This window comes from Crocodylus siamensis, chromosome 9, assembly GCF_052110815.1.
Source record: "Crocodylus siamensis isolate JL-2025a chromosome 9, ASM5211081v1, whole genome shotgun sequence".
Taxonomy (NCBI): Eukaryota; Metazoa; Chordata; order Crocodylia; family Crocodylidae; genus Crocodylus; species Crocodylus siamensis.
The window spans coordinates 72318815-72343841 of NC_143403.1; the positions used below are offsets into that span (position 1 = coordinate 72318815).

A 25027-nucleotide genomic window follows, 5' to 3' on the forward strand; every position below is an offset into this window, starting at 1 on the left:
GCGGCCATGAACTTGTTACAGAAATAATACTGTGCAGGTGTATAATGCTTTCCAGCCAGTGATCTCGAGTCACTTGGTAAACTTTAATGAAACCATCTCTGTGAGAAACGTGTCACTATCCCTCTTGTATAAAGATGAAACTGGGGCACAGAGGTACCAAGGGACAAATTTTTCACAGGCATAAATGACAGATGGGTGACTAATAGGAATTAGATATTTATTTATACAACAGATCATGTAGGAAGTTTGCAGCAAGGTTAAAGAAGAGGATTCATCTCTTGGACCCTAGTCCTGGGCTATTACCAAACTACCATCATCCCTGACGGTCCCGTTTCTAGTCGATTTCCAGTTGATGTCAGTTTTAGCATAGACTACACGATTTTTCAGTACAGAGAAGCTGAGACGGCTCCGGCAACTATTTTGCTGGAGTCTTTAGTGACAGGCCAGGTGACTACCAGAAGAGCAGACAAGCAAAAGAAGAAATCTCCTAAGCTATACTGTCATCCCTTGTCAGTGAGAGCCAAATCTGGCCCACTGTCTCTCTCATGCTGTCAAGGAGGGAAGCAGCTGCTCAGGGCAGCAACAATGATCCAGTTCTAGAAATCTCCCAACTGCAACACTATCCTTTGTATTCACAGTCTTTGGGTCTCTGTTGTCGTGAAATCCTACCTGGTGATGATATAGGAATACATGCTGCCTAGCAATAAAAATGATAAAGAAAGAAGTCAGACTGACTTAATTATTTAAACCTGAAATTACATTTAATCATTAATAATTTTTATACTGGGTTTCCAGAACTGTTTCATCTCAGTATTTGAAGCATTTTGCTGTTTAAGCTTCTTAAAAGGAGAGGGGAACAAAAACCTTGACATAATACCATGAAAGCAAAGAGTGTGCTGACTGGAAAAAATAGTTTCTATATTTAACCTGCAATACCCTATCAGAGAACTTCAGTTTTAAAACCTTTCCATTTTGATGTAGCATTTTCTGGTCTTTTAGTATGGTTTTTTTGTGTGTGTGGCTGAAACCAGTACAACATATCTAATACCTGTACCTTAAGAGAAGTAAAATAGAATGGGGGTTATACCCCCATTTTTTGCTTACTGAGCCTTGTATTTGAATCTAATTTGGGAAACAAATCTAATGAGTTTGGTGGTCTCACCATAGACTCTAGTGGGCACTAAGCCAGACCACAAATCACCACGTAACTTGGCACAGTTCAGCACAGTGGTAAAACATTGTCCATGTCTGCTAGGAGACAGAGCTCCAGGCCTGAAATAGAAAGGGTATTGCAGGTCAGGATTCAGGTGCATTGGCTGAGCTGCCTTGGGATTTGTGTAGCACCCTCCTGTGCTATACTTAGCTCTGGCCAAAGCTATTAGTCTCTCTGTTTCAGGTTTGAGTACCAAAAAATGCACACGCTTTTTGTGTATGGAAAGGACAGCCTTGCAACAAGCTGCAACTCTGCTTTGCAGCAGTGTGGATGAGTTAATGAGTTAATTTCAAAGGGCCGGATCCTGCAATCTTCACTCAGGCCAAATTCCCATTTACTTCAATTAGTAATGACTGCAGAAACAGGTTTTATGTTGCTGCCCAGTCCCTTGGCTGCTGCTTGTAATATATTACAGTGAAAAAGCTATTGGGCCAAATGCATGAATGGTGCATTTCCGTTAAAGGTACTGGAGTTTCACCAGGGATGAATCTAGCTCATTTAGTTGTATTCCTTTCCAAGGGATCACTCTGAATTCATATTGCAACTTCACTTCTTAGCAGCGAAAGAAATTGTTTTCCCTTCTCCTTCCAAATGGATAGTCTACATGATCTGCTCCTACCGGAACTAATCTGCTTGAAGATTTCACATATTTGCACAGCTGAGGCAGAGCTGATATGCTTCCCCACTAGTGAGTCAAGATAACCAACTCCCCTGTAAAAGGGGTATATTACTGGGCAAATCTTACGAGACCTTAAAATAACACACTTTCTGGAGTTGGCTTTCAAATCTGCAACAGTCCTGGGATTTCTACCTGTTTTGGGGCATCTGCATAGACATACTGTTCTTTGGAGCTCCCACATCTTACTGCTATTGCTTACTTGCCATGTGTATCCCAGCCATCTCCCACACATTTGAAGGGTGAAGAGAGAAAATGTGGTCATTACAGTTGCCATTGAAGCTTTAGAGGAAGAGAATGTCCCAAAGAGTAGCCAGGACTACGGTATATCCCTCAACTAACAGACCCTACCCCCTAACTTAATAGCCCAGTTTGCACTTAAAGGAGTGCAGAAAGGTGATATCATTTGGGTTTCAGTCCCAATCTTATATTGGTCTACTCAGTGAGATCAGAAGGCTTAAAACAAACTAGTGAGTCCAGCAGGGTGGGTTCATGAGACCACTGTTATGGGTTACACCCTTGCTATGTTTCCAGGTATATTTAGAAAATGCTCATAGGAGCTGTTGGAAGAAACATGTACGAAAGGGAGTCTCATAATTATGTTAGGAGGTATTTAACAGGGACGAGTCATTATGAAGTATGGTCTGATTTTTTTTAATATCTGTTGGGAATGCTATTAATGATGGTTCATGTTATTGAGCTTTTGTAATACAGTATTTAAGAATAAAATTAGAATTTAAAAGCAGCAAAAAATGAAGCACAATATCTTCAAAGACGCTCAAGTGTTTCTTCTGTTCAAAGTCAGCGCATTATGTCTACATGAGTCTGCTGCAAACATGCCAGTGTTTTAAGAATATATATATATGTACTTCCGCATGTGGCATGTGCTTGGTATTACTTTAGTATAAATTAGCCCATTATAGTGGGGTGAATATTGTGTTGCAGTATCTGTCAGTGTTGTACCTGTGTGGCACTGTGAGGTCTGTTTGCACATGGTTCTTACGTCTGGTGTCGCTGGTATCCATCATGTGTTATGTATGCCATGTGCTGGTGTCATTCAGTGTTGCATAACCATATAATGAGGTGCATACGCTGTATATGTTTTCTGAAGCAGAGTGTTTGAGAATAGTTTTCTAGTTCCATTTCCCGTGTGTGTCAGATGACATGAAGTGCTGGAGCTTGGGTCAGTTGGCTTGTGCCATATCTTGGTCAATGTGTGTATGGTGCTATAGGCATACCTCACGCCTAGTAATTACTGTTCAATGTTTATGTATCGGTAAGTGTCAAATGCACATTTACAATGTGTGTCCTAATGGCTGGCATAAAAACATTAGAAGCAAATATTAAAGAATGGAATAAACAAACATAAAAATGTAAGCTGTCAAACTAACGCAGTCTGTTTCTCTCGCAGTTAGGTTATGTACGCCACCCTCAGCAAAGATATCTGAGTGCTAGCTCTGGTACCAGGACCAGCACAGCCATATTACAGTAGCACTCTACCAAGGCTAATTAGCTCTGCTGAGAATCAGACTCTATTAGCCTTGGCAAAGTGCCCCAGTAATGCAGCTATACCTTCTCCAGGACTGAGCTAAGACATTAGATCTAGGTTGGATATCCGGCTGTGGTACTGCACTCTGCTCTGTAGCCATACCCTCCATTTTTCCTTTATCAGCACGTGATCTATTTAAAAGAGATGCATTTTTGGAGAGCTTGGCTTTTGTAAAAGTATTGGATATTTTGGCACAGGTGCTATGAGTGGAGAGAACAGGGTGGTCTTATCTCCTACAACTTCTTACTGCAGTACTATTTTTCAGCTCCGGGGCTGATACAGGGTGCTCGGGGGGCTCAGGTTGTGCTAGTAAGACATGCACATTTGTGTGTATGAGCTGGTGTTAGCATTGCTGTGTGATGTGTACCTGTGTCAGCTTGCATTGCTGCATGCACATGAGCTGTCTCCACGTGCGTATCAGTTGGCGATGAGGATTTCTAAGGTGTGCATGAGGTGGGGCGGTGGTGCTGCTCTCACGGGTGACAGGGCGTAGGGCTGCGCCACTCGGGTTCACTGGTGCCAAGGCGCGGCAGGCAGGCAGCGTCATGCCGGGGTGAGGGATGGGGTGTGGTGGGCACATCCCTCAGCATCCTGCCCCGTGCTGTTGCTTTCAGGGCTGCTTGGGCACCTGGGAGCTGGCACATCCCTGCCAGCTTCAGGCAGTGCTGGAGGGTAGGAGCGGCACCTGGGGGGCAGCAGCGGGCCCAGGTGAAGGAAACTGCTCTTTTCCCCCCACGGGCTCTGTGCACCGGTCTCCCCTACCCCAGGGCCCCGGGGGGAGCGTCAGGAGGGGCAGGTACCTCCTCCCCCACACCAGGGTTTTCTTGGACATCCCTCAGGAGGGGGTGCCCTCCCCAAACCCCCCCTGGAGGCAGCCCCTCAGGGTCCTGTCAGGAGGGGGCGTCTTCTAGACACCGCTGGGAGGCAGCCCCCTCAGGGTCCCATCAGGAGGGGACGTCCTCCCCTAGACACCCCTGGGGGTAGCCTCCCACCAAGTTCTCCTGGGGAGGTGCCCCCCCGGTTCACAGCGGGGCAGGGAGTTCACGGCGGGGCAGGGGAAGGCCACGCCGGCCCCCCCCTCGTGCCGGGGTCCCCCCCCGCGTGCGGCTGTCCCCGGAAGCGGGCGCGACCGGCCCCGCCCACCGGCGCCGCCGGCCAATGAGCGGCGTCCACATGCGCGGCCGCCTGAGGGGCCGCCGCGCGCCGCCGCCGACAAATCCTATTAGAGCCGCCGCCGCAGCCGCCTCAGCCGCTCTCGCCCCGCGCGGCCGCTCTGCCCGCACGACACCGCGCCGCGCCGCGCCAGGGCCGACCCCCCGACAGACGCACATAGCCAAGCCCGCCCCGGCACCGCCCGGCCGTGCGGGTCTATGGTGACAGCGCGGCGCGGGGGGACGCGGGGCTGAGGAGCGGGAGCGGGAGGTGGAGGCCGCGCCATGGAGAACGCGCACACCAAGACGGTGGAGGAGGTGCTGGTTTACTTCGGCGTCAACGAGAGCACCGGCCTCAGCCTGGAGCAGGTCAAGAAGCTGAAGGAGAAGTGGGGCTCCAACGGTAGGTGCCGCGGGCCGCGCGGGGAAGATGGCTGACGCGGCCCCGCCTCGTGGGCAGCCCCGGCCCGGGGCCTCGCTGCCTCCCGGCTCCATGCTCCGCCGGCTCTTTCCCCACCAAACCGTGGGGCTCTGCTGGACTCCCCCGGGAGGGAGGGAAGGGAAGGGGGCGCGTCTCCCCCACTCCCCTCAGGCGACCCCGCCACCTCCGCGGGTCTCCATTTCGTGCGAGCGATTTGTCCACATTCGCCTCAACCGGCGGCCGGGAGTTACCCCGATGACTTGGCTGAATCGGTTGGAAATATAGGAGGCCCCCCTCCTCCCGTTCAAACCCGCCTGGGGCAGGGCGTTGTTCGTGGCTCTTTTCGGCAGTAATCTGTCACTAACAGCCTTTCTCTTTGACATGTTCCCCGGGAAAAATCTCTGCTGCCTACAGAACTGCCGGCCGAGGAAGGTAAGCTGCGATTTGCCCCCCTCCCACCACCACCGCTGCGTTGCGTGTGTGTCCGAAATGACATCACATCTGTTTTATCTCTTTCTTTCAAGGGAAAACGTTACTCGAGCTCGTGATCGAACAGTTTGAAGACTTGCTAGTTAGGATTTTGTTGTTGGCAGCTTGTATATCCTTCGTAAGTATGAAGGGTTTCCATTTTTTTTTCCCAGGCTACGTTAACCAGTGTTGCGCTTCCGCTTGTGTGCAGATTGCTCCCGGAGTTATTAGGCTGTTTAAAGAAGAGCTAGTGTAAGATGCAGAATAGCAAACGGCGTGCTGAGTCTTGCATGTCCGCTTCGGCGTTCGTTTTATTCTGCCGTGTTCTGAAATGAATTCTCCTAGCTGTATTTTGGGAGCGAACAGGAGGACTGAATGCTAACTAAGCTGAGACTCACAGACCCATGAAAAAGGTCGCTGGTCCATTTCACGAGAGATTGCCCAACCTTTTTTTTTTTTTTCTTTCTTTTTTTGCTTCTCAAACTTAACCTTGATTAAGTCAGAGTTTACTAGGTCATTCTTTTTCTTTTCAAGTTAATTGTTATCAAGCTGAGCGAGCAGGCAGTTAGTTGGAAGACATTTTTGGATATGGTGCAAACTGTAAATAGAATTTGCATGGGGGAATATTCCAGTGGCCTTTCCTCCCTGATAATAGTAAGGTGACAGTTGTTGCTTTTGACACTGACAAGAATGATGACGGCAACGATGGCACCATTGCTGACCAAATTTGGTAACTGACCTTTGGATAGTCTGGTCATAAAATGGACCCCTTGCCTGGCACATCAGGCTGAAAGAACAAGGAACTCTCACTGATTCTGGATTTTGACGTAAAAGTGATTAAATGGCTAGCTGGTTTTTGCAATCTATACGGGATGTGTGGTTGCTAAGGAACTGGAGAAATGCAGTGCAGACTATTAAGTGCAGGAGGAAGGAAATGGGGGATGCATATGTTCTTGTGAACAGAATAATTTTGGCTTTTTAGCTGGGGAGGGGGGAATGTAATCAAGGTGTACAACATGAGAGATTTAGATGGGGGAGCAAAAAGTTTGTTTGCTAGACTCTGCTCCAGAATTGCAGAAACTGCTTGTCGGGGGGGGAAATACATGCTCAGTGCTTTTACAACTGAAAGTGGATGTTCGATTGGTCCTGCAACTGATATAGGTGAAAATTAAAATATTGATATAAATATGCAGTCTTAAACCGAAACAGTTGGGGAGAGGGAGACCTGTCCCCTGTTGTGCCTGATGCAGTAGACTGTGTTGTTGATCGTGGGCCAGTGGAGGCTTCAAGTGTCCTAAAACTAACACTTGTTTCAAAGAGGGCTCTGGTTTTGGTATGCGTACACTGCTGCCAGCCGGCCAAGGCTTGGCATTGATCTTGCCTGTGGAGGCTGTAGTTGATTCAGTGCTTCCCTGGGAGGAAATGCATTTAGTAATTGCAATTTTGTGAAATGAATGAACATTTGGGGGAGGTGGTTTGGTGAAGGGAAGGATGAAATGAAAAAAAAAAGTCACCTTTCATTAGATTAAAGGGGAAGAATGATTATGATGGGAAGGTGGTGGTGTTGTCTTAAGTTGCTACTTGAAAAAATTAGCATTCTATTTCCGTTCAGACTAAATAGGTGAAAAGATAGTTTCACTAAATGTTAAATTAAGCCTAATCAGCCAACTCGGTATTTAATACCCATCTAAACTAACAAAAGTTAGATAATGTACTAGTCCAAGTGTGCTTTGCTATAAAGCAGTTAGACTAGTCTCTGTTTTTTCCATTTATTTTTTTTCTATCTCATTAAGGGGACTTCTAGTCCTGTGGATAGGGTTACAACTAGGTGTGATCCCTGGTTCTGCCACTGTCCTGTTGTGTAACCTTGGGGAAGTTACTTCATTTTTTAGTGCCACAGGTTTCTTGCCTCCCTTCATGCCTTTGTTTTACAGCCTTTTTTTAAAAGCCTATGAATGAAAAATTGGGTAAAATCATAATTATTATTGACTCTGATTTACAGCAGACCACTCTTTCTCACTTGCTTTTGTTTTTTGTCTTGGGATCAAGGCCCACTTGCTCTTTCTGGCCTTCCTTTGGTGGTTGACTTTTTTACCTTTGAAAGCTAGTAGGCTCTTTCAGAGCTCTGGTATTTCAAGCAACTGTTCTGCCCCTTTACAAATATGAACTTTTGTCATATAAAATATTGGATGTGAACAGTTTAGTTTAAATTCTCATGTTCAGAAAATACTCACTTGAGGTAGAGATCAGTGTTAGGCTCATGGCCCATATCTGCCACTAGGAAACATTTAAAAAAAATCTATATCAAAAGACAAATTAACATTTTTAGCATTGGTTTGCTGGACGTTTAAGATAACTTAGGACATTTTATAATGTCTGAGAATTGCTGAAAATTGGCCTGCTTAAAGCTAGTAAGGTTGAGGTTGCTTTGGTTTTCAGGTGGGATGTGTCATTGGGGTAGAAGCAATGTGGGGATCTTTTTGATGTTGATGGCATTGACTGGTGGGGGGCTAGATCAGACCCAGATGCAGAAATTTGGTGCAGTCCTTTGTTCTCACTGAAAAATTGTTTTTTATCACAATATTGTTAATCTGTAAGAGCTGGAAACATGGTACTTGAATTGTGTGTAAGATATTGTATAGAAGTAGTTAGTAGTATAGGCAATATTGCTTGTGCTAAACCTTGCTCTTAGTTGTTCCATCAAATGAAAGTGTTCAGGCCCATCTCTGTCAAAAAGCAGAATGTAAAAGTTTGAGGAAGAAGTGGTTCAGATTCTTGTAAGTAGAAATGAGAGGGGGAAATATACTCTCTAAGGGCTTTTAATCCTTGCAAATTCCCTTTTTAATTATATCAATGCTGAATCAGCTTGGGAGCTGAATGTTGGAATTGGGCATAAGTATCAGTGAAATATGGAAAGAGGAGGATTGCGGTTGTTTGAAGTTTAGGCGTCTTTAACACTCTTAGAGCGCATGGACCATATGTCATTAATAGCACAAAGCTGGTAGCATGTATTTTAAGAACATTGGGCAGCACACATGTGCATAATAAAGGTAGCCTTTGAATGTTTTGTTGCTCCAGAAAGAATGTTATTAATCTCTTGCTTATCAAAAGCTTCAGAACTCCTAAGGTATTTTACGTGGGATAGGTATCCAGGAGAACATGTTTTATTTCTTCCATTGTATTATATAGTTCATATAAATGTGTGCATGCAATGCCACTTAAACCCTTTGTTAAGGCTGCATGGCTGAGTGCTCAGGTGACAAAATGGAAAAAATTAGTTGCAGGTGCACTCTTGCCTCTGTACCTTTACACCAGGTGTACTACAGAGCACTTTGTGAAGTACTTTATACACTTGTGGATGATTAGTGGTATGTGGGCTGCAGTCCTTTGAAACAGGCTATTCTTATACTGATACAAGAACACATTGCATTTAAAATTAGTATAGTTTTAAAGATGGTATGCCAAGTACTTGTTATAATGTAGATGTGGGGTTGTCATTGTCTTTCTCTTGGTAGGTCTTTATGGACTTAAAATGCATATCTTAGAGAAGAAAAAGATCCATAGGAATGGACCTCTCCCACAATGTCTTATCAAAATCTTTGGGACTCTACAGAAAGAATAGTTTGAAAACTGATTCATTTAGATGTCGTCAGGGTCTTAGGTTGACTGTTTAGGTGCAGCTCAGAAGGTGAGCCAGACAGACTGTCTGTAAGCTCTGATTCTTTACGATACATGACATCTACAGTATTTTGCCCAACAATGGTTTATCGTATAATGTAATAAATAACTGATATGCTGTTTGTATGTACCGAGGACATTACCTATTTAAAGAAGTTTAACACTTGGTTAGTGTGGAAGCCTTCATAAATAGTATGTTATCACTTTGATACCATAATACATATATATGTGTACAAAGGAAAGTTAGAGTTGGATGTTAACTAGGACTTCCTGACTCCTGTACAAGACCATGAAATCTTAATGCTTTAATTGTGTATTTTAGGATGAATTTTCTCATACTGGACATAATGTCATTTAGATACAGTGTTTGTAACATCTAAAGTAGAGAATCATGCAAGCAGCCCTACTTACTGTTACTAACTCCTCTAAGATGAATAGGGCATAAGGGGAACACTTTGGAAACTCGTTATGCAAATAGCTCTGCAGATTTAGAGTAATATTGGGTATTGTTATAAATATAGCCCAGAAATGTTAATTGTTGGCAGGCCAGTTTAGTATGTGACAGCCTGATCTTTCAGCCCTCATGCAAGCTAATGTACTGCTGAAATGAATCAATTTTGTTGAGGATTGCAGTGTTTGTTATAAAATGGCCCAGGAACCAGCTTGATTGTTAGACCTGGAATAGGAATGAACATATGTTGCATAAGTAGGAACAGCATTGGTGTATTGTATTGGCATGTTGTCAGCAAAGTTCAGAGTATACAATGTCACCCAAGATATCGTCTGACAAGGAAGGGTCACAGGGCTGTAAGAAGTAATTTTTTTGTGGCTCTAAAACAAACAAAAAAAAGGAAACCCCTTAGGTTACTCCAGCTAGTAAAGAATTTTGGGAGCCAACTGCTTCTTTTTTTCCTTCTGCTTCCCTTAAGTGAGTAGCAAAGCAGTTGTGTGTGCAAAAACATAGGGCAGGATGTCTGAAGGATACTTGCAGTCTATTAATTTAATACTCTTCAGTTTCCTTCGCAATCATTGCTGAATTTTGTTTTTCAATAACGATTAGCAAGAAGCGATTTTTTTTTTTCCTTCCCCCTGCCCCCCAATTCCTGAGTAATGGAATTAAATTCAGGAGAAATGAAGGAAACTTAATAGATAACAATTTCATTGTGTCTAGAATAACTTGTATGGCAGTATGCTAAGACTACCATCCTTTTTGTACAGTTTTTGAGGGAAACCTATTGATAAATAGTCTCTGTGGGCTCCTATACATGTGCCTGATGCCTGCTCTGACACGCTTTAATTGGAACGTGTCAGAGCAAACTTGATTAATCGGGTGTTCTAATTAGAAAACTCCAGCAGCCTTGGTGTGGCGTGTATTTGGTGTCCCTGCATTGCAAAATGGTGGTGGAGATGCTTTAACTAAAGCTTGTTGATGAGCTTTAGTTAAAGTGCCCCCCACTGCCATTTTGAAGCATAGGATGCTGAATACATGAAATGCTACGCGCATTTTAATTAGAGCAGCTCTCTAGAGCCGCTCTAATTAAAATTCACTCCCTCTCCCCACCTTGGAGTATGTGTAAAGACATCCTTTCATACTAATAAAGTGTACATTGAGTCCGGGGGGAAAAACTAGTTCTAGTCGAGCACGGAGAAAGTGCGCAAACTCTATAGAATCTTTAAATCTGAGTAGTCCAAGAGGAAAACCATGTGTGCATGTTCTCTCTCAGGTATGTGCCTCTAAATTGCTACCATCAAGTGTCAAACGTGTCTTGGCTCCAGACAACAGAATACCTTCTCTCCCAACTACTGAGTCAAGTGGTACAGCTGTTCCTGGGCAGTAGAACTCTCAGACTTCCATTTTTTTACAGTGGTTTCTGTCTTTTCCTTTTTGGATTTTTTCCAAAGTGTTGCCTAAAAAGTGATTAGTCACCTGAGATGATCTGTTCTCTTCTCTCTTTCTCTCTCTTGTATTCATACTAGAATCTGACGATGCTTTCTTTTGGGAATACACATCTTGCAATGCACTAGTTACATACTTCTAGTTTTCTTAACTGGATTAATCACAGTCATTTATTGCTGGCTGACTTGTTCCAGCATCCTGTCTCTGCTTTTCTCCCATACTTGTCATTGCATGTAGTGTCTGTGTTTCTGCTTTAAAAAATAGCATAACTCCTTGACCTCATTCTTCAGTGAACTTTATTTTAATTAGTTTTCTGCAAGCTGTAAATCTTTGTTTTGTTTTCCCCCACTCCCCCCAAAAAACCTGAGTAATCAAATGAAGCATAGTAATTTGACAGCTGTTGAGGTGAGAGTTGCCCTTAAACTTCTCTTGTTCTTTCCATTCTCTTAGTGGTGACAGGATATTCGTGCTTTTTTCTGTTAGGTATTTCCCTTAATCCCTGGAATTGCACTCCTGTTTAAATGTGAAATGGAACACTATGGGTAGTTTTTTGCTCGCTCTCTCTATATAGCTATATATCTAATTTTGCTATAGAATGTATATTATTATTTTATATAATCTGAAGTATATAGGAAACTCTATCATTTCTTAACTCTTAAGGTCACCTCTATACAGTCCAAGAAGTTGTGGAGGGTGGTGCCAGGGCTTCAGCATCAGTCTTAATATCCCCATTCTCTTGTTTCCCTCAGCTTAATTTATCACTGACTTGCAAAGACCAGATCTGAAGTAAAGAAGGAATTCTTGCTCTCGCCAGTTTGTCAGGACAGTTGGTGTTTTGTTTTTTGTTTGTGTTCACATTCTGTAGTGTAGGCCATGGTCCACCTCCTAACACCAGTTGATCATAGCTTGTCTAACAGGTACCTGTGATGTCCCTGTCCATGCCTTGACCCCTTGCCTGTTAGGTTTTCTTGCTTTCTTTGTGGAACTTCCTAGCGGGGGCTTGTTGACTTGTGGAGGAGAGGGACCTGGTGTGCCAGTAGAGCTGAAGAATGATCAGGTGATGCAAGTGCAGTGCAACTGTGAAAAATCCTAGGACTACATCAGCCTATTTTAGGTTGGGCATGGGTAGTGAAATATTAGTATGACTGCATGGGGGCGGGCAAGATCCTAGCAGAATATTATGTACAATTCTGGTCACCTGTGAATTCAAGCTGTGATTTTACACAGTGCCACCAGGAAGTGAAAGGAGAACCTAAAGAAGGTTAAAGAGCTTAGCTTAAGAAAACATAGGTTGAGAGGAGATAAGATTACTCTTCATAAAATCATTCCTTGGGTGAGAATCGGAGAGGGTGAAGAACTGTTTAGGCCCGCTCCCCAGTCTCTGTGAATGCTCTGCTTGGCCCTTGGGGCATTTGCATTTTGGTTGGGATGCAGTGGGACTCCTGCTAGTGCTTGGAAACCCCCCTGGTACCTGGCTGGAGAATTGTTCTCATGCACTCTGGGTCATACTGTTTGGCAGATCTGGGGCCAAGGGCCACTGGGGCTGTCTGCATTCCTCTGTATGATGGAGCATGGTATTCTTGGGGTGGCATGAGTATACTCTAACCTAGCAAATTCCATGCCCTTGCATGGGTATCACCTTGTTTCTCCTGTGCTTTACCCTGGCATGGGTTTGATAGCCTTTTCTTCCTTTAGCAGGGTGTTTTGTGGCTGTGCTGTGTGAAGTTTGCAGCATATGATTTTGCAGATTCTTTGTGCAGATAGCTGTTTGGGGACACTGGGCTGAACTTGATGCTCAGGAGGCCCATTCCAGTCCTGCATTTTGTTACAGAACAGGAGTGGCGGAACTTGCTAATAACCCTTCTAGCTGCGAATCAAAGCTTTGTCTTGGCTGAGAGCATGGCAAGGCACAACTTTGAAAATGCACATACCCCAGAGTATGAATTTCTTTCTTTAGGAGCTGTGTTTAAAATCCCTGTGGTGGCTACGTGTAGCTCATGAGCTGTGATTTTAGCTGCTCCTATTAGTGTTGGGGGGGGCTTATGAGGTGGAGCAGAATTGTTTTTTCTTGATCCTTGCCTGTTGCATGTCCTTTGCTTTGTCACATAATACTATATGCTGTAAGCAAATGTTAATTACTCCAGCTAGTTCTGTATGTGGCTGATATAAATGTTGCAAGCTACTTGCATTTATAGTGCCTTGTTTTTCAAAACAGACTCAACTATTCCTCATTGGAACCTGTAAGAGATGGGGAGAAAATGATGCAGGTTATAGACAGAGGTTCACATGTAGTACAGTTTTACAAACTGCTGTGAAATTATTTAAAATTGGGAACAGGTGTATAGTTGTTTTGGCATAACTGGCACAATTATAGTTCCTTGTCAATACAGCATGGGGAAAACATAATAGATTTGTTAATTTGGGATGGAAGCAGAGGGATGAAGCCAAAACCAGTGTATTCATCAGCAGAGCTTTTAACCCTGTTTTTTGGGGGGCGTTATTCTCCACGTGATCAGGCAGGGTTACATAGTTAGGAGCTTCTGTTATCTGTCTGCTGCTGCTTTCCCACTAAGGCTGACTTGAAATATTCTGTCTGCCCACACCCAGGGATATTAAATGGATTTATCCAGGTCAGTGGGCTTTATAATATGCCTGCGTGTTCTCAGAAGGTTAGCACGTGTCAGCAGCTGCTCTTCTAGTTTTACTGGTGGTTGTGACCATGGTGGCTGTTGCATAGAAAGAACTGTTACATTTGGTGGAGCCAGTAGTGATGGTGACTTTTTTACTGATTCACTGGCTGTATCTATGACCCAAAATTCCCAGGATTGGAATAAAAGGCTAGGAACTATGAAGCTTTATGTTCTCTTCACTATATTGCTTGAGAAGATCAATTAACTGAGCCTAACAGGGTGCTGCCTTGCTTATTGCAGGACCCAAGGTGTGGTTAATAACACTGAAGCGTCAAACACTTTCACTGTCTTAACTAAACTTGCTTTCATGCTGAACTTGGTTGGGTTGATTGGGCTTTTTCTGTTTGAGGTTTGATGTTACACCTTCCTTCTGAAAATCCTGGTGTGTTACACAACTGAGCAGTAGGTCTAGTGCAGTATGATGATGCTTGCTACAGGCTTTTGGTGATTCAGTGCCATTGCTTAACTACAGCACTAATTACCTCAACACATTGTTCCTACTTATTGTCATTTCAGATGCTTCTTGTTGCTCAACATATTGACTAACAAAATTCTCTCCCCCTCTTCAGTCATTGCGGAAGGTTGCCAGGTCTTAGTCAGTGAATAGGGTTCTTCCATGAGTTCTTGAACTGATTAAGAATTGGTGAATGACAAAGGTGTAGATGATTACCAAAATTCAACGGAAGCCTTCAAAGGGAGGTCTACACGTGTAGCTATGGCAACATTATTACTACACTGTGATTTTGTATTTCCTTTTGGAAGCACTAAATCACAAGGAAGTAACAACCCGTACTGTGCTATACGTTTAGCGCACGGTTATTGTTAGCAGCCACTTCGCTGTAGTGGCGTGCTATACTGGGGGAGCGCATTGGTATGGAGAAGTTGCTTCTGTATCCCAGTTCTTGCCTGCAGATGCTTGCCCTTGGTCGCCATAGTGTCACATGTAGACTCTCCCAAAATGTGGCATCTTTAGTTGTTTGAGTCTTCTTGGGATTGTACTAGAAACAAAACTGTGGAAAACGCATGGTGTTAAACTTCTACATCAGTTTGGAGAATTGTCTTCATGTTTTCAGAAACATGAGGAATTCTTGTACTTTGATCTCATTCTAGCTCTTGATATCCTGTGCCTTTGGAAAGCTTTAAAGTGAGCACTTTGTTAGGTGGGCCTAATTGTAGATTGTAGTTTCTAACTCTCTCCCATTTTTAAACTTCCTAAGCTATGGCCTTGTGTAGTCCGCTTTTGCTCAGAACAGCAAAGGGAACTTAATTTACAAGCAGCATATCTTAAGAAGAAAAAAGCCTTTTTGCTATGTGCGCCTCCCAATCATTAACAGTACCAACATGAATCTGGGCCAAAACCTAAGTGCCTGGTCAGGCAGAGATACAGTTGGATTGTATATGTTATGTTTCTGTAAAAGCTGGTATAATGGTATAAGTAAATGTTTTTAAATTTGGTTTTAAAGAGCAAAATCACACTAGTAATTTGCTACTGTTGTATTTAATTTTCCTTTGGCTTGCAAAACTTGTGTAGCTTAGCTGTAGAGAATTTGTTTTAATACTTTATAAATTCTGATTACTTCTAGCACGTGAATAATATTTCAGTAGAAAGTAAGTTTGTAGGGAAAGGCAAGAAATTTGATAACTAAACAGAATTCAGTTTAGTCTTCCACTGCATTGGATGTGCTAAAATAAGGCAACAAAAAATTTTCAGGATGATATACCATACATTCTAAGAAACGTGAAATTTCCCTGGAACTTCCTGATGCAAAAATGATCATGTCTCTGTTTTTGAGAGAACTCCAAATTACATTTTTAGTATGTAATTACTTATCCATGGTGGATGTATAAATCTGTTGTGTTATTTAACTGTGGTCTCTCTTGCAGGTTTTGGCCTGGTTTGAAGAAGGTGAAGAAACAATCACAGCATTTGTAGAGCCTTTTGTAATCTTACTTATATTAGTAGCCAATGCAATTGTCGGCGTGTGGCAGGTAAGCAAACACTTTAATGCCAAACCTCAGCAAACCTTTGCACATGACTATTAGAAGCATATGATGTTTATACAATGAGACTCTTAAAAGCAGTATATTGTCTTTTACGGTGTATATACTTAATTTAATTCAACAACATTGAAAAATTAATAAATTATGTCAGGGAAGTGTTTTAAATTAAAGGTTAAAAGAAGGTTTGCAAATGTTAAGAATAAAATATATGGTGCAGCCTGACCAACCAAGATGTGTTGGGCCATATGTTTGGTTTAATACACCTTCAGCAACTCAGAAAAGAGGTCATGCAGACTAGGAACAATTCATAATTATTCTTCTTAACCTTAAGTAACAGTACTCCAGAACAGGATAAAGTCTCTTGGAAGTTGAAACAAATGTGGTTTACTTAAAAATTAGGCTGCCAGACTCAAGATTTTAAAGTTGCAGTTGAATAAGCATATCTGTGGGTCTAACTGCATGTAGCTATCTCTCTTTAAGAACAAATGTCAGCTTTACTGTGAAATTCCTGTGCTGGGTAGTATGAGCCATGTATATTAGAGATCTTCCAGGTTATGTTGGCATATGACATAAATTTTAGTTGGCAAAACCATTACACTACTTAATGAAATATTAGAATTGCAGTTTTTTTACTTGATGACTTGTGGTGGCTCAGACTGCAGTTTGACATTTTGCAGTTCCTTTTTTGTTTTCACATTGCAGCTCAGACCACCTGGCATTAGGAAAAGAAATATTAGGAATAGCAAGTAGAATAGAAAAGAAACAAACATACTGACTGCCGAAGGTGGCAATGAGTTAGTAAGATGAACAATGTTAAATTGAAGAAAAACAGGCAAAACTTGTGAAGTTACAGTCTTTCTAACTACGTTTTAAAATGTTGCTGTTGCTTCGCATGCGGAAACTAATTGTTGTTTATTGAAAGCTGTGGTCCAGAATTTGAAGTGTTTGAATAAAGATTGTAGTAAAAGAACTGTATTTTATTCTGAAATGCCAGGAGTTCTGTCTAAAGTGCTTCTTATAGAACCTTTTAAAATCAGCTGTGAACTTGGTTGGTTCCAAAGGGTCTTTGTGCTAAATGAAAACTATTTTGTGTAGCCTAGCAATCTCAAGCCTGATAAGGCAAGAATCCTTTCTCATCAGGAATAAGAAGTTTCTCAAAATAAAGTTGAATTGCTGTTGACAGTTCAGAGCTTACACATGATAGTAGCCATCATGCTGCATAAAGAACTTTACTCACCAGCAGCTTGGTAATCAGATGGTGAGATTGTAAAGTCTCCATCTTCCTTTTTCTCTGTCCTATTTTAATGGTGTCTTGATCATAAATGTTTTGCTCTATTGACTAATTCTGTAGCTGTAATCTAAGAAGTCATAGTTGAATTGCTTTCTTTAAGTAAACAGTCATTTTTAAACAGTTCTTTAGAAAGAGTGACTTTTATATTTAAGCCAGTTTTAAAGTGGCATGATGAACTTAGATTATTTGATTGTCATAGTGCCAGTGACTTTTTTAACAGTAACGTGGCTGACGTTATTTCTGAGCCTATACAGACAAAAATTAAACTGTTTTGGAAAAACATCTCTTCCAGGGCAGAAATGTTTCTTGCCTTATTGGCTCTTAGATTGCTTTGGTTGACCAAAATGGGTCAAGGTTTTTAAAAAGATTTAGTGTGTTGAAAGTCCCTGTTCTGGTAAACAGACTGGTCAGTCCCTAGCATTGCACAGTATAGCCAGTTCTGGTTTGTTTCTTTTCTTGCTAATATTCAAAGAGGTAATACTAGGACAACTTCATAAAACTGGTCTCCAGATGCCAAATGACTTTGGTACTGAATCTTTGAGTTATTTTTATAAAAAGAGATTTTTTGGAATGGAGAATAAGAAATTCTATTCTAGACAAATTATAGTTTATATCACTTGTATAGAAACAGACAATTCCTCATACTAACTAAAATACTCAGAAAATTCTCTAGTACTTACCAACATATAAAACAAACTGAAGTGTGAAACGGAATTATTATGCATACAATATCCATAACTCAAACCCTGCAAAAGCAAGGACATGAGAAATTGCCAAACCGCAGTGTTAGGTGGGAACTCTGGACAGGTAGTCTGGTCTTATTACAAAGCTTACAATGACAAATCTGCATTTAAAAAAAATTAAGAATATAAAAACTCCTTCCCTAGTGCTGAATTGGTCCAATTTTTATGCTTGTTTAAAAACCACAAAACCTAGTGAAGGTGGGGAATACAGTTATGACTTCAGGTTAGCAAAGCAGCTATATTTGTGCTCTGTTTTTTGCCATACTCTAAAGTATCTTAGTAGGAGGGGGAAGAAGAGCCAACAGAATAAGTAAATGTGAAAAGCTGAAGCTTCTCTGATAAATGAGGCCTTTTTTCTTTATATGTCTGTTGTAGCAAGTGGTATGTTAATAATTTAGAAGGTATATGGGGAAAGCCACTTCATAGTCTGTAATGGCATACTTGGCTGACATCTGTTTTTTCACTTGCTGTCTCACATGCTGAATTAATCAAAAGCATTTTTAACTATTTAGCTGTATCTAAATAGTTAAATTGCATCTTAATTTCTGTAGCAGTATTAAAACACTAGGAAGTTTCCATTTGGTCAGAGCACATACACAATGACCTTGAGTAAATAACTAATAAATCTGAAGAGCTGTCCAAGAAACTTCTTTTATATTCATATTTATAGATCTGAGCCAGCTGTCTATCAGGAAGCTGTCTATCAGGAAGGGTATTTACTTTTTAACTGAAAGCAGCAAGTAAGTTAAGTGTGTTGCTATCTGCTGTTTCAAATTTTCTGTTTTTGTCAAGAGACAAAATTCCTGTGACACTCTGAAAGCTTTGTTTTCACACTTGGAGCTCAGTAGATAAGTTTTTAATGCATTCATGGGTAGAGCATCAGCATGGCTGTGAAAATCTTAACCTCCAGTTTTTGAACATGTAAGATGCTGTCCATTAGGACCTTGACTCTCAGTTATCTAAGAGACCTGCCAGACCTTCTTTATCTGTAAAACTTAATTGTTTTTTCTCCCTCATGTTTTTTCCCCAAAAATGTTTTTTTTTTTTTCAAAGGTTTTCAGAGTTGATGTTTATTTTTAAAGGGTTGATTTTTAGTGCCTTGTTCCCACTAGTAAAATGTATGGTTGTTTAATGGCTCCCTTTGTTCTAAACTGGAGTCCTTGATGAGAGTTAGTACCAGGAATTATTTTGTTACAGATTCAAAAGTGCAAATGCCTAGTCAACAGGAGCATAATTATCAAATACTAAACTCTGTGGGTGGCAAAATAAGTACTGTACATCCATCCAACTAGAACTTCTAGGAACAAGTATACTCTCCCTTTCACATGAAGACATTTTCTTTTACAATGGTCAACAATTTTCTCTCTTGTGGTTGCCAGACCTTCATACCTTGCTTTTTTGCAGCTGTTACCTTTACAGTTCAAAAATGAATTAAAAAAACCCTGTAGGATCGGTGTTATTAGAACCTGCATCTTTTCAATTCCTGCTCTTACCTTGTGCAGAATTTTGTAGCATAACCAGTGATAACTCTTCTACCCACTCCGTTGCTATCAAGAAAATAGGGAGGCACTGACCAGGAAAGGAGCTGCCCTTTTGCACACCTAAGGGGAAAAATTTAAGAGTATTTTGTTTGAGGGCAAGGGGAGAGCGAGAGAAGATTTGGGGTTCACTGATAAAGGTTTTGTGGGCCGATACTGATGGCCAGTTATTGACCAGCTGTGTTAGCCAGTACTGGTCCGATTCCTGATATGCAGCCTGGCAGCATGGAGAGCAGCATCGGGCTGGTAAGTCTGTTGTGGTGAAGGGGTGTGGGGAGGCAGATCAAGGCCCCTGTGGTGAAGGAGAAAGTGGGGCTGGGGCAGGGGCAGGCACTGCCCATCCAGGGTGGGGTGGAGCACAGGATGGACCCAATGGCTGGTCTGGGAAGGGGCAGCTCCTGCTGCTGTGCACACCTCCAGGGGAGGCACGGGCCTCAATCCGACTGGGCAGACCCTGCCCCGCTCCTCACCACCGGGATGTGATCTCCCCACTCCGTGCCCCTCCTTCTCCCGCAGACTTACTGGATGGATGCTGCTCTCCAGGTGCTGTGCTGCAGTCCTGGCTGCACGCGGCACTTATTGGTGACATTATTGGCCACATCAGCGAAAAAAAGCTGATTGCCGATTTAATGCTGATTTTTCTTTTAATGGTGCTGATACAATATGAACTGATGTAATGGGGCACCTCTAAAGAAGTTGCTTGTTTCTGGGTTGGATTCCAACCTGTGTTATTGGAGTGCCAGTCTCATCTTGGACTAATCTCTGTGCAATTAATATACTTCTCTAGCAGCAGAATCTATGTACCTCTCCCACTTGTGGGGTTGTGAAACGATAGTCGTCTTCTACCTGCATTGGAGAGCAAAGTGTAGACTTACCAGTTTGCATGCTGTTGTGCACATGACAAGAGTGGTATCTCCTGATGATGGATTCTGGTGCTAGCATATCCTATCCAGTAAGATCAGATAAGAGGAAGGCCGCCTTCAGTATACCACAATTGTAATAGAAAATGAAGAAATTTTCCACTAAAATAAACTTCAGCAATCTAAAACTCCTGTTCTAGTTTGAGAGAAGAAGCAAAAAACATAATCTATCTGGAACAATTTTTTTAATCCTTTTTAGGAGACCTGAAATGGAATTCTTTGTCTTGCTGGTGAACATGTGAGAGACTTGTATCAATTACATTTTCTACCTGTAGGGGGAGAGTGAAATTAATTTACAAGAAAGGTAGAAGAAAAATCTCATTTAGTGCTTGGTTGGGTTAGGGGGTACTTGTTACCTCTTTATGTGCCCTAAATGTGCTAGGTGGGAATAACTAAAAGCAGGGGTTACTGTTACTGCATAGGAAGTAACTGCTGTAGTTGAAGGCGGACTGAGATGCCCTTAGAGCAAACATTCATTACACTTCAGTGTGTATTCACTCCTTATTCTTCTAAAGTATCTACCTATGATTCCTTGATGGGAGGAGTTTCAGAACAAATAATGGATCCATTTGAGGGCAGAATTAAACCAGGGTAGGAAGTGTCAGTAGATGAGGGTGTTTTGGCATTATGGTTCTCAAATATAGGGGAAAAATAATGGTAGATTTTTTTTCCTTAGGATATGATCCAGTTGTTAGCATAACTTCTTCAAAAGATGGACAGATATCATCTAGGTGATTGATAGTAGTTGTTGTAGCATCCCTTTTTATAGGTAAAATTTACAGTACTAGCTTATTGCAGTTGAAATAATGCCTACATTAAAGCTGTCTTGCTGTTACTTGTAATGAGCTGAGAAATCCCTAAAAAAAATTAACTTGTTGAGGTTGGACAATCTGTAGGGAAAAAGAATACTAAAGGAGCAGATTGAAAATGAAACAAAGTATCTCTCTTGTTGTCCAGCATTTCACTATGGTAATTAAGTACAAAGGAAGAATATGCAGAAGGCTGTGTAAAGTGACATACTAAATAAAGATTTGTTAGAGAGAACTTTATATTTTACTGAACCACTCTGAAGGGCTAAAAGAGCAAATGCCTTAAGTTTTTTGGATAATACCCGCAGAGAATCCAGGCAAGAGTCTATCTTGGCACCAGTGAGTGATCTTTCTTTCCTCTTTGTTTTGTGGGCATTATACTTTTAGCATATTTACGGGAGGAAGAGAATTTTCTGAATATTTTAGAGGAAACCAGGTTGGAGGAATTGGATCTGAGTTGCTTGAGAGAGACTGTGAAGCACAGAAACAAAGATTCATACCTGCTCCCACCCACCTCCCAATTTCTGATCGAGGGGACTGAGGGTTTCTTTTTTTCTGATTTTGTATTATTTACTTTTGTACTGAGGGCTGCTTTCTGTATAAGCGCACAGGCAAGGACTTCACTTCTGCCCTGGGAAATATTCTATATTTGAGCTCTATGTCCCAGTTTCCTTACAGTTCAGAGAGGACAGTAGCCTCCAGTGTTTGGTGTCCCGGTGCCTGTCTCTCACCATTTCACAGTTTGGCAGGCGACTTGATGGAACCCACACCTTCAAGATGTGTTCTGTGCCCTTCTGATCCTTTACCCACTTGAACTGGTACTGTACAAAGGGCTGGCTACCAGCAGTCAGCTCTGCTACCTCCTGACATATTTTTAGTAGTGTCTTAACTTGGGGTTTGAATTTGCTTAGGGAAACGTATTATGGAAAGGTCAGTATAGACTTTTGTATACCATGTGAGACTCTCTGTATTCAGCCGGGCAGGCCTAAGCTGTTTGCACTAATCACTTTCTCACTTCCGTGGATGTTGACACACCAGCTGAAACAAGCTGTTAGTATCTTGTCTGTTGTCATCTGCATTGAAAGAATGCAAAGACGTTGTGGAACCACTAGTAGACTGTCCAACTAGTACAGCTGCACTTAAGGTAGTCCAACAATAGGACAAATTTAAGAATAAATATTGAAGTAAACCAGGTCTCGTCTCCTGTGGCAACTACTCTCTAGCGTAAGCTGATGGTGATATTAGAGTTGCAGCTGGTACTGAAGCCTCAGCTGTAAATTACTGAACTAGGCAGTTTGGGGCTTTAATCTATAGCATTTTAGCAAGATTTTAAGAAGCAGCGTTCTCAACCTTACCTCTTTTTTGCCAAATAGTATTTGTCTGGATATCTGAATGATTGCCAGTATAGTTTGTTATCTTGTAGAAAGCTAAATAGAGCTGGCTTGAGAAGAGTGGTGAATTCAAGTTAGCGGACATTAACTTGACTATCTTTGAATTGAATTATGAAAAGAATTGTTTTGTTTTGGAGACCATACATATAGTCATAGTTTGTATCTGTAGTCTAAGTGTGTTGCTCTTTCTTCTAGAGTACCAGTCTTGGCACTATATACAGGAAGTTGTAGGTACTTTGTTGGCAAGTAAAGTGTGTGAAATGTCATGTAGTATCTTTACTTCACAAGTGAAAAGAACAGGGCTTTTGGACAATACTTATATCCAAGCTAGATGACCAATGCTATTGTAAGTGGATATATGCTTGCCTCATAATTTGGAAAGGTTCAAATATAGGACAAAGACCTAAAGGATGGGCACAAGAAAATAGCTCAGAAGTAAGTTTAATTCTGAAAAAATAATTGCCTTTCTGCTGTTTTTTTTTTTTTCCTTGACTCATTTCTACCTGGAGAGAACTACAGACTGGTCTTGGGTAGGGATATTTTTGGGTATCAGGATGTGTATTTCTGAACTGGACAGCTGATGTATGAGTATATCCAACAGGTTTTTTATTAACGTTTCTGCTGAAGTGTTACTTCAGGTCAGACTGTAATCTCATGATTTCTAAAACTATTGTTTTCCATTGTTTCCTACTAACAAGATAATAAATATTCTTGAGGGATGACTTTGACAAAACCAGATAAAGGCTTCTTGACCTTCAGGTGCCCACTAATATCTGAATTCTGTTTGTGTTGCTTTTCTGGCTGCAACCTCAATTTGAAGGTTTCAGTTACTTAAGGGGTCCTGTCATTTTCTGTTTGAATGAGCATGGCAGAACTGATTACAATGTCATCTCATGCCATGAATACAGAATTGGAGAGCTGATTGTTCTAGCAGTATGTCTAGCTTTTATGACCTTGCATCTTATTTCTCTCTTTCAGGAAAGAAATGCAGAAAATGCTATTGAAGCTCTTAAAGAATATGAACCTGAAATGGGCAAAGTGTATCGACAAGACAGAAAAAGTGTACAGAGGATTAAAGCAAGAGACATTGTCCCTGGTGATATTGTAGAAGTAGCTGGTAAGCTATTGTTACAGAATGCTACTGTTGCACATTCAAGTGGCCTAGTTTTTAATGAATTTGAGGCCCTAAAATGGGATTTTTTTTCAAAGGGGCCTGAGGGAATTAAGTATCCTACTCATGTTTTTGTACAAATCCCATCTCTGTTCATCTGTAATTATCTTACGCTAAATGAGTATGTTATCTAGGAATTGTCTTGAGGGAGCATTACCTTTTGACTGGAAGTTGTAAAAGCAAAGCACAGCCTTGCTATTCGCTGGACTACAACCTCTGCTCTTTTCCACAATGCTAAGGTCTAGCCTTCCGACTGTGGGTTCAAGCTATCCCCCCTTTCCAAACAATGCATGAAAAAACAATTCTTCCTTTGCTTATTGGATATAAATATTTGGCTTATTAAATGGCCAGCTTTGAAATCTACCTAGTGTAGTTTGATATGCCTTCCCCTGAAGCAAGTGCAAAAGTTAGCACAGACATCTTCTGCCTTTAAACTCTTTAGGACAAAAACACCCATCATTTTATAGTTTTACTGCAGGGGCCAGTTGCATACTTTCCTTTATGAGAATATATTTGTTCATGATGCTTGCTTTTGTTATTGGTAACAAACATTTGTTTTTTCTCTCCTGTTGCTGTGTAGAAGATCCACATAACCAAAAATGACTTTGTGTTAAGTAAACTAAAGAAACGTGGTTTTGTTTAATCTTTCAAGTGTTATCTGTAATCACGGGCACATTTTTCTAATAGAAATGTAACTTTTCTAAATCAACTCATTTTAGTGTGATTGAACCATATGTCTATAGTACTGCAGGCTTCTTGCATTTGGAACAGTTGTCTTCTAACTTTGGTATTTTAGAAAAAGCCATGCCAGAATTTGAGTAGTGTTCCATTATACTTTGGATAGACTGCCATGACATTTGCTTGCTTGTGAACATGGCTATGCTGCCAATAGCTGCTTCCTTTTGTGTAGAAGGTTTTTGCTATGTGCTTCTTATTCAGACAAAGCTCCTAGGTGAGTCTTGTTTAAAAAAGAAACCCCATAAATAGCTGCATTTACAATTTTTAGGCCATTAACTATTATATGAATTACTGGTCCTCTGAGATCACCTTAAGATGTATGTCAGTGTTTCTTCTCATCCTTCTCACTTTGTTTTTAGTCGTATTAGTTTCCCAGGAAAAAATAAATAGGTACTTGTAAGACCAACTATCCTGCTATTAGTATTCAAGGAAAGTAGGTTTTCCAGGTGAGGTTAGTGTTGGCTGTTGGCCCAGGTTTCACTCATTAAAATTCCTAAACCCAGTTCTAAACCTCTGACTTCATGTTGTAGGATACAGTTATAGTGATCCCAGTAAACAGAAATTATAGTGAGAATGCATCTCTCCATAAACAGTTAAGTTACCTTCCCATTTGTATCTGTTCTTAAGCAAGAACAGAAGGAAAAATAAAGTGCTGATTTTTGTATTAGTTACCTGATAAATC

At 41.4% G+C, this 25027-nt stretch overlaps 1 protein-coding gene across 5 annotated transcripts in view; it reads left to right on the forward strand.

Moving 5' to 3' along the window:
* Positions 1-4637: 4637 nt before the first annotated feature.
* Positions 4638-25027, forward strand: part of ATP2A2 (ATPase sarcoplasmic/endoplasmic reticulum Ca2+ transporting 2) — a 62614-nt gene continuing 42224 nt past the window's right edge. For 4 of the 5 annotated variants that reach the window (XR_016444181.1, XR_016444180.1, XM_090062850.1 and 1 more), the window contains exons 1-5: positions 4638-4992; positions 5425-5442; positions 5535-5617; positions 15628-15732; positions 23415-23553. Coding sequence is in view for 3 of the 5 variants with exons in the window: in XM_090062850.1 (XP_089918976.1) it covers positions 4875-4992; positions 5425-5442; positions 5535-5617; positions 15628-15732; positions 23415-23553 (463 nt within the window). In the remaining 2 variants the exon portion in view is untranslated. The remainder of the gene's footprint in view (positions 4993-5424; positions 5443-5534; positions 5618-15627; positions 15733-23414; positions 23554-25027) is intronic. The other variant, XM_090062849.1, reaches the window with a different exon arrangement.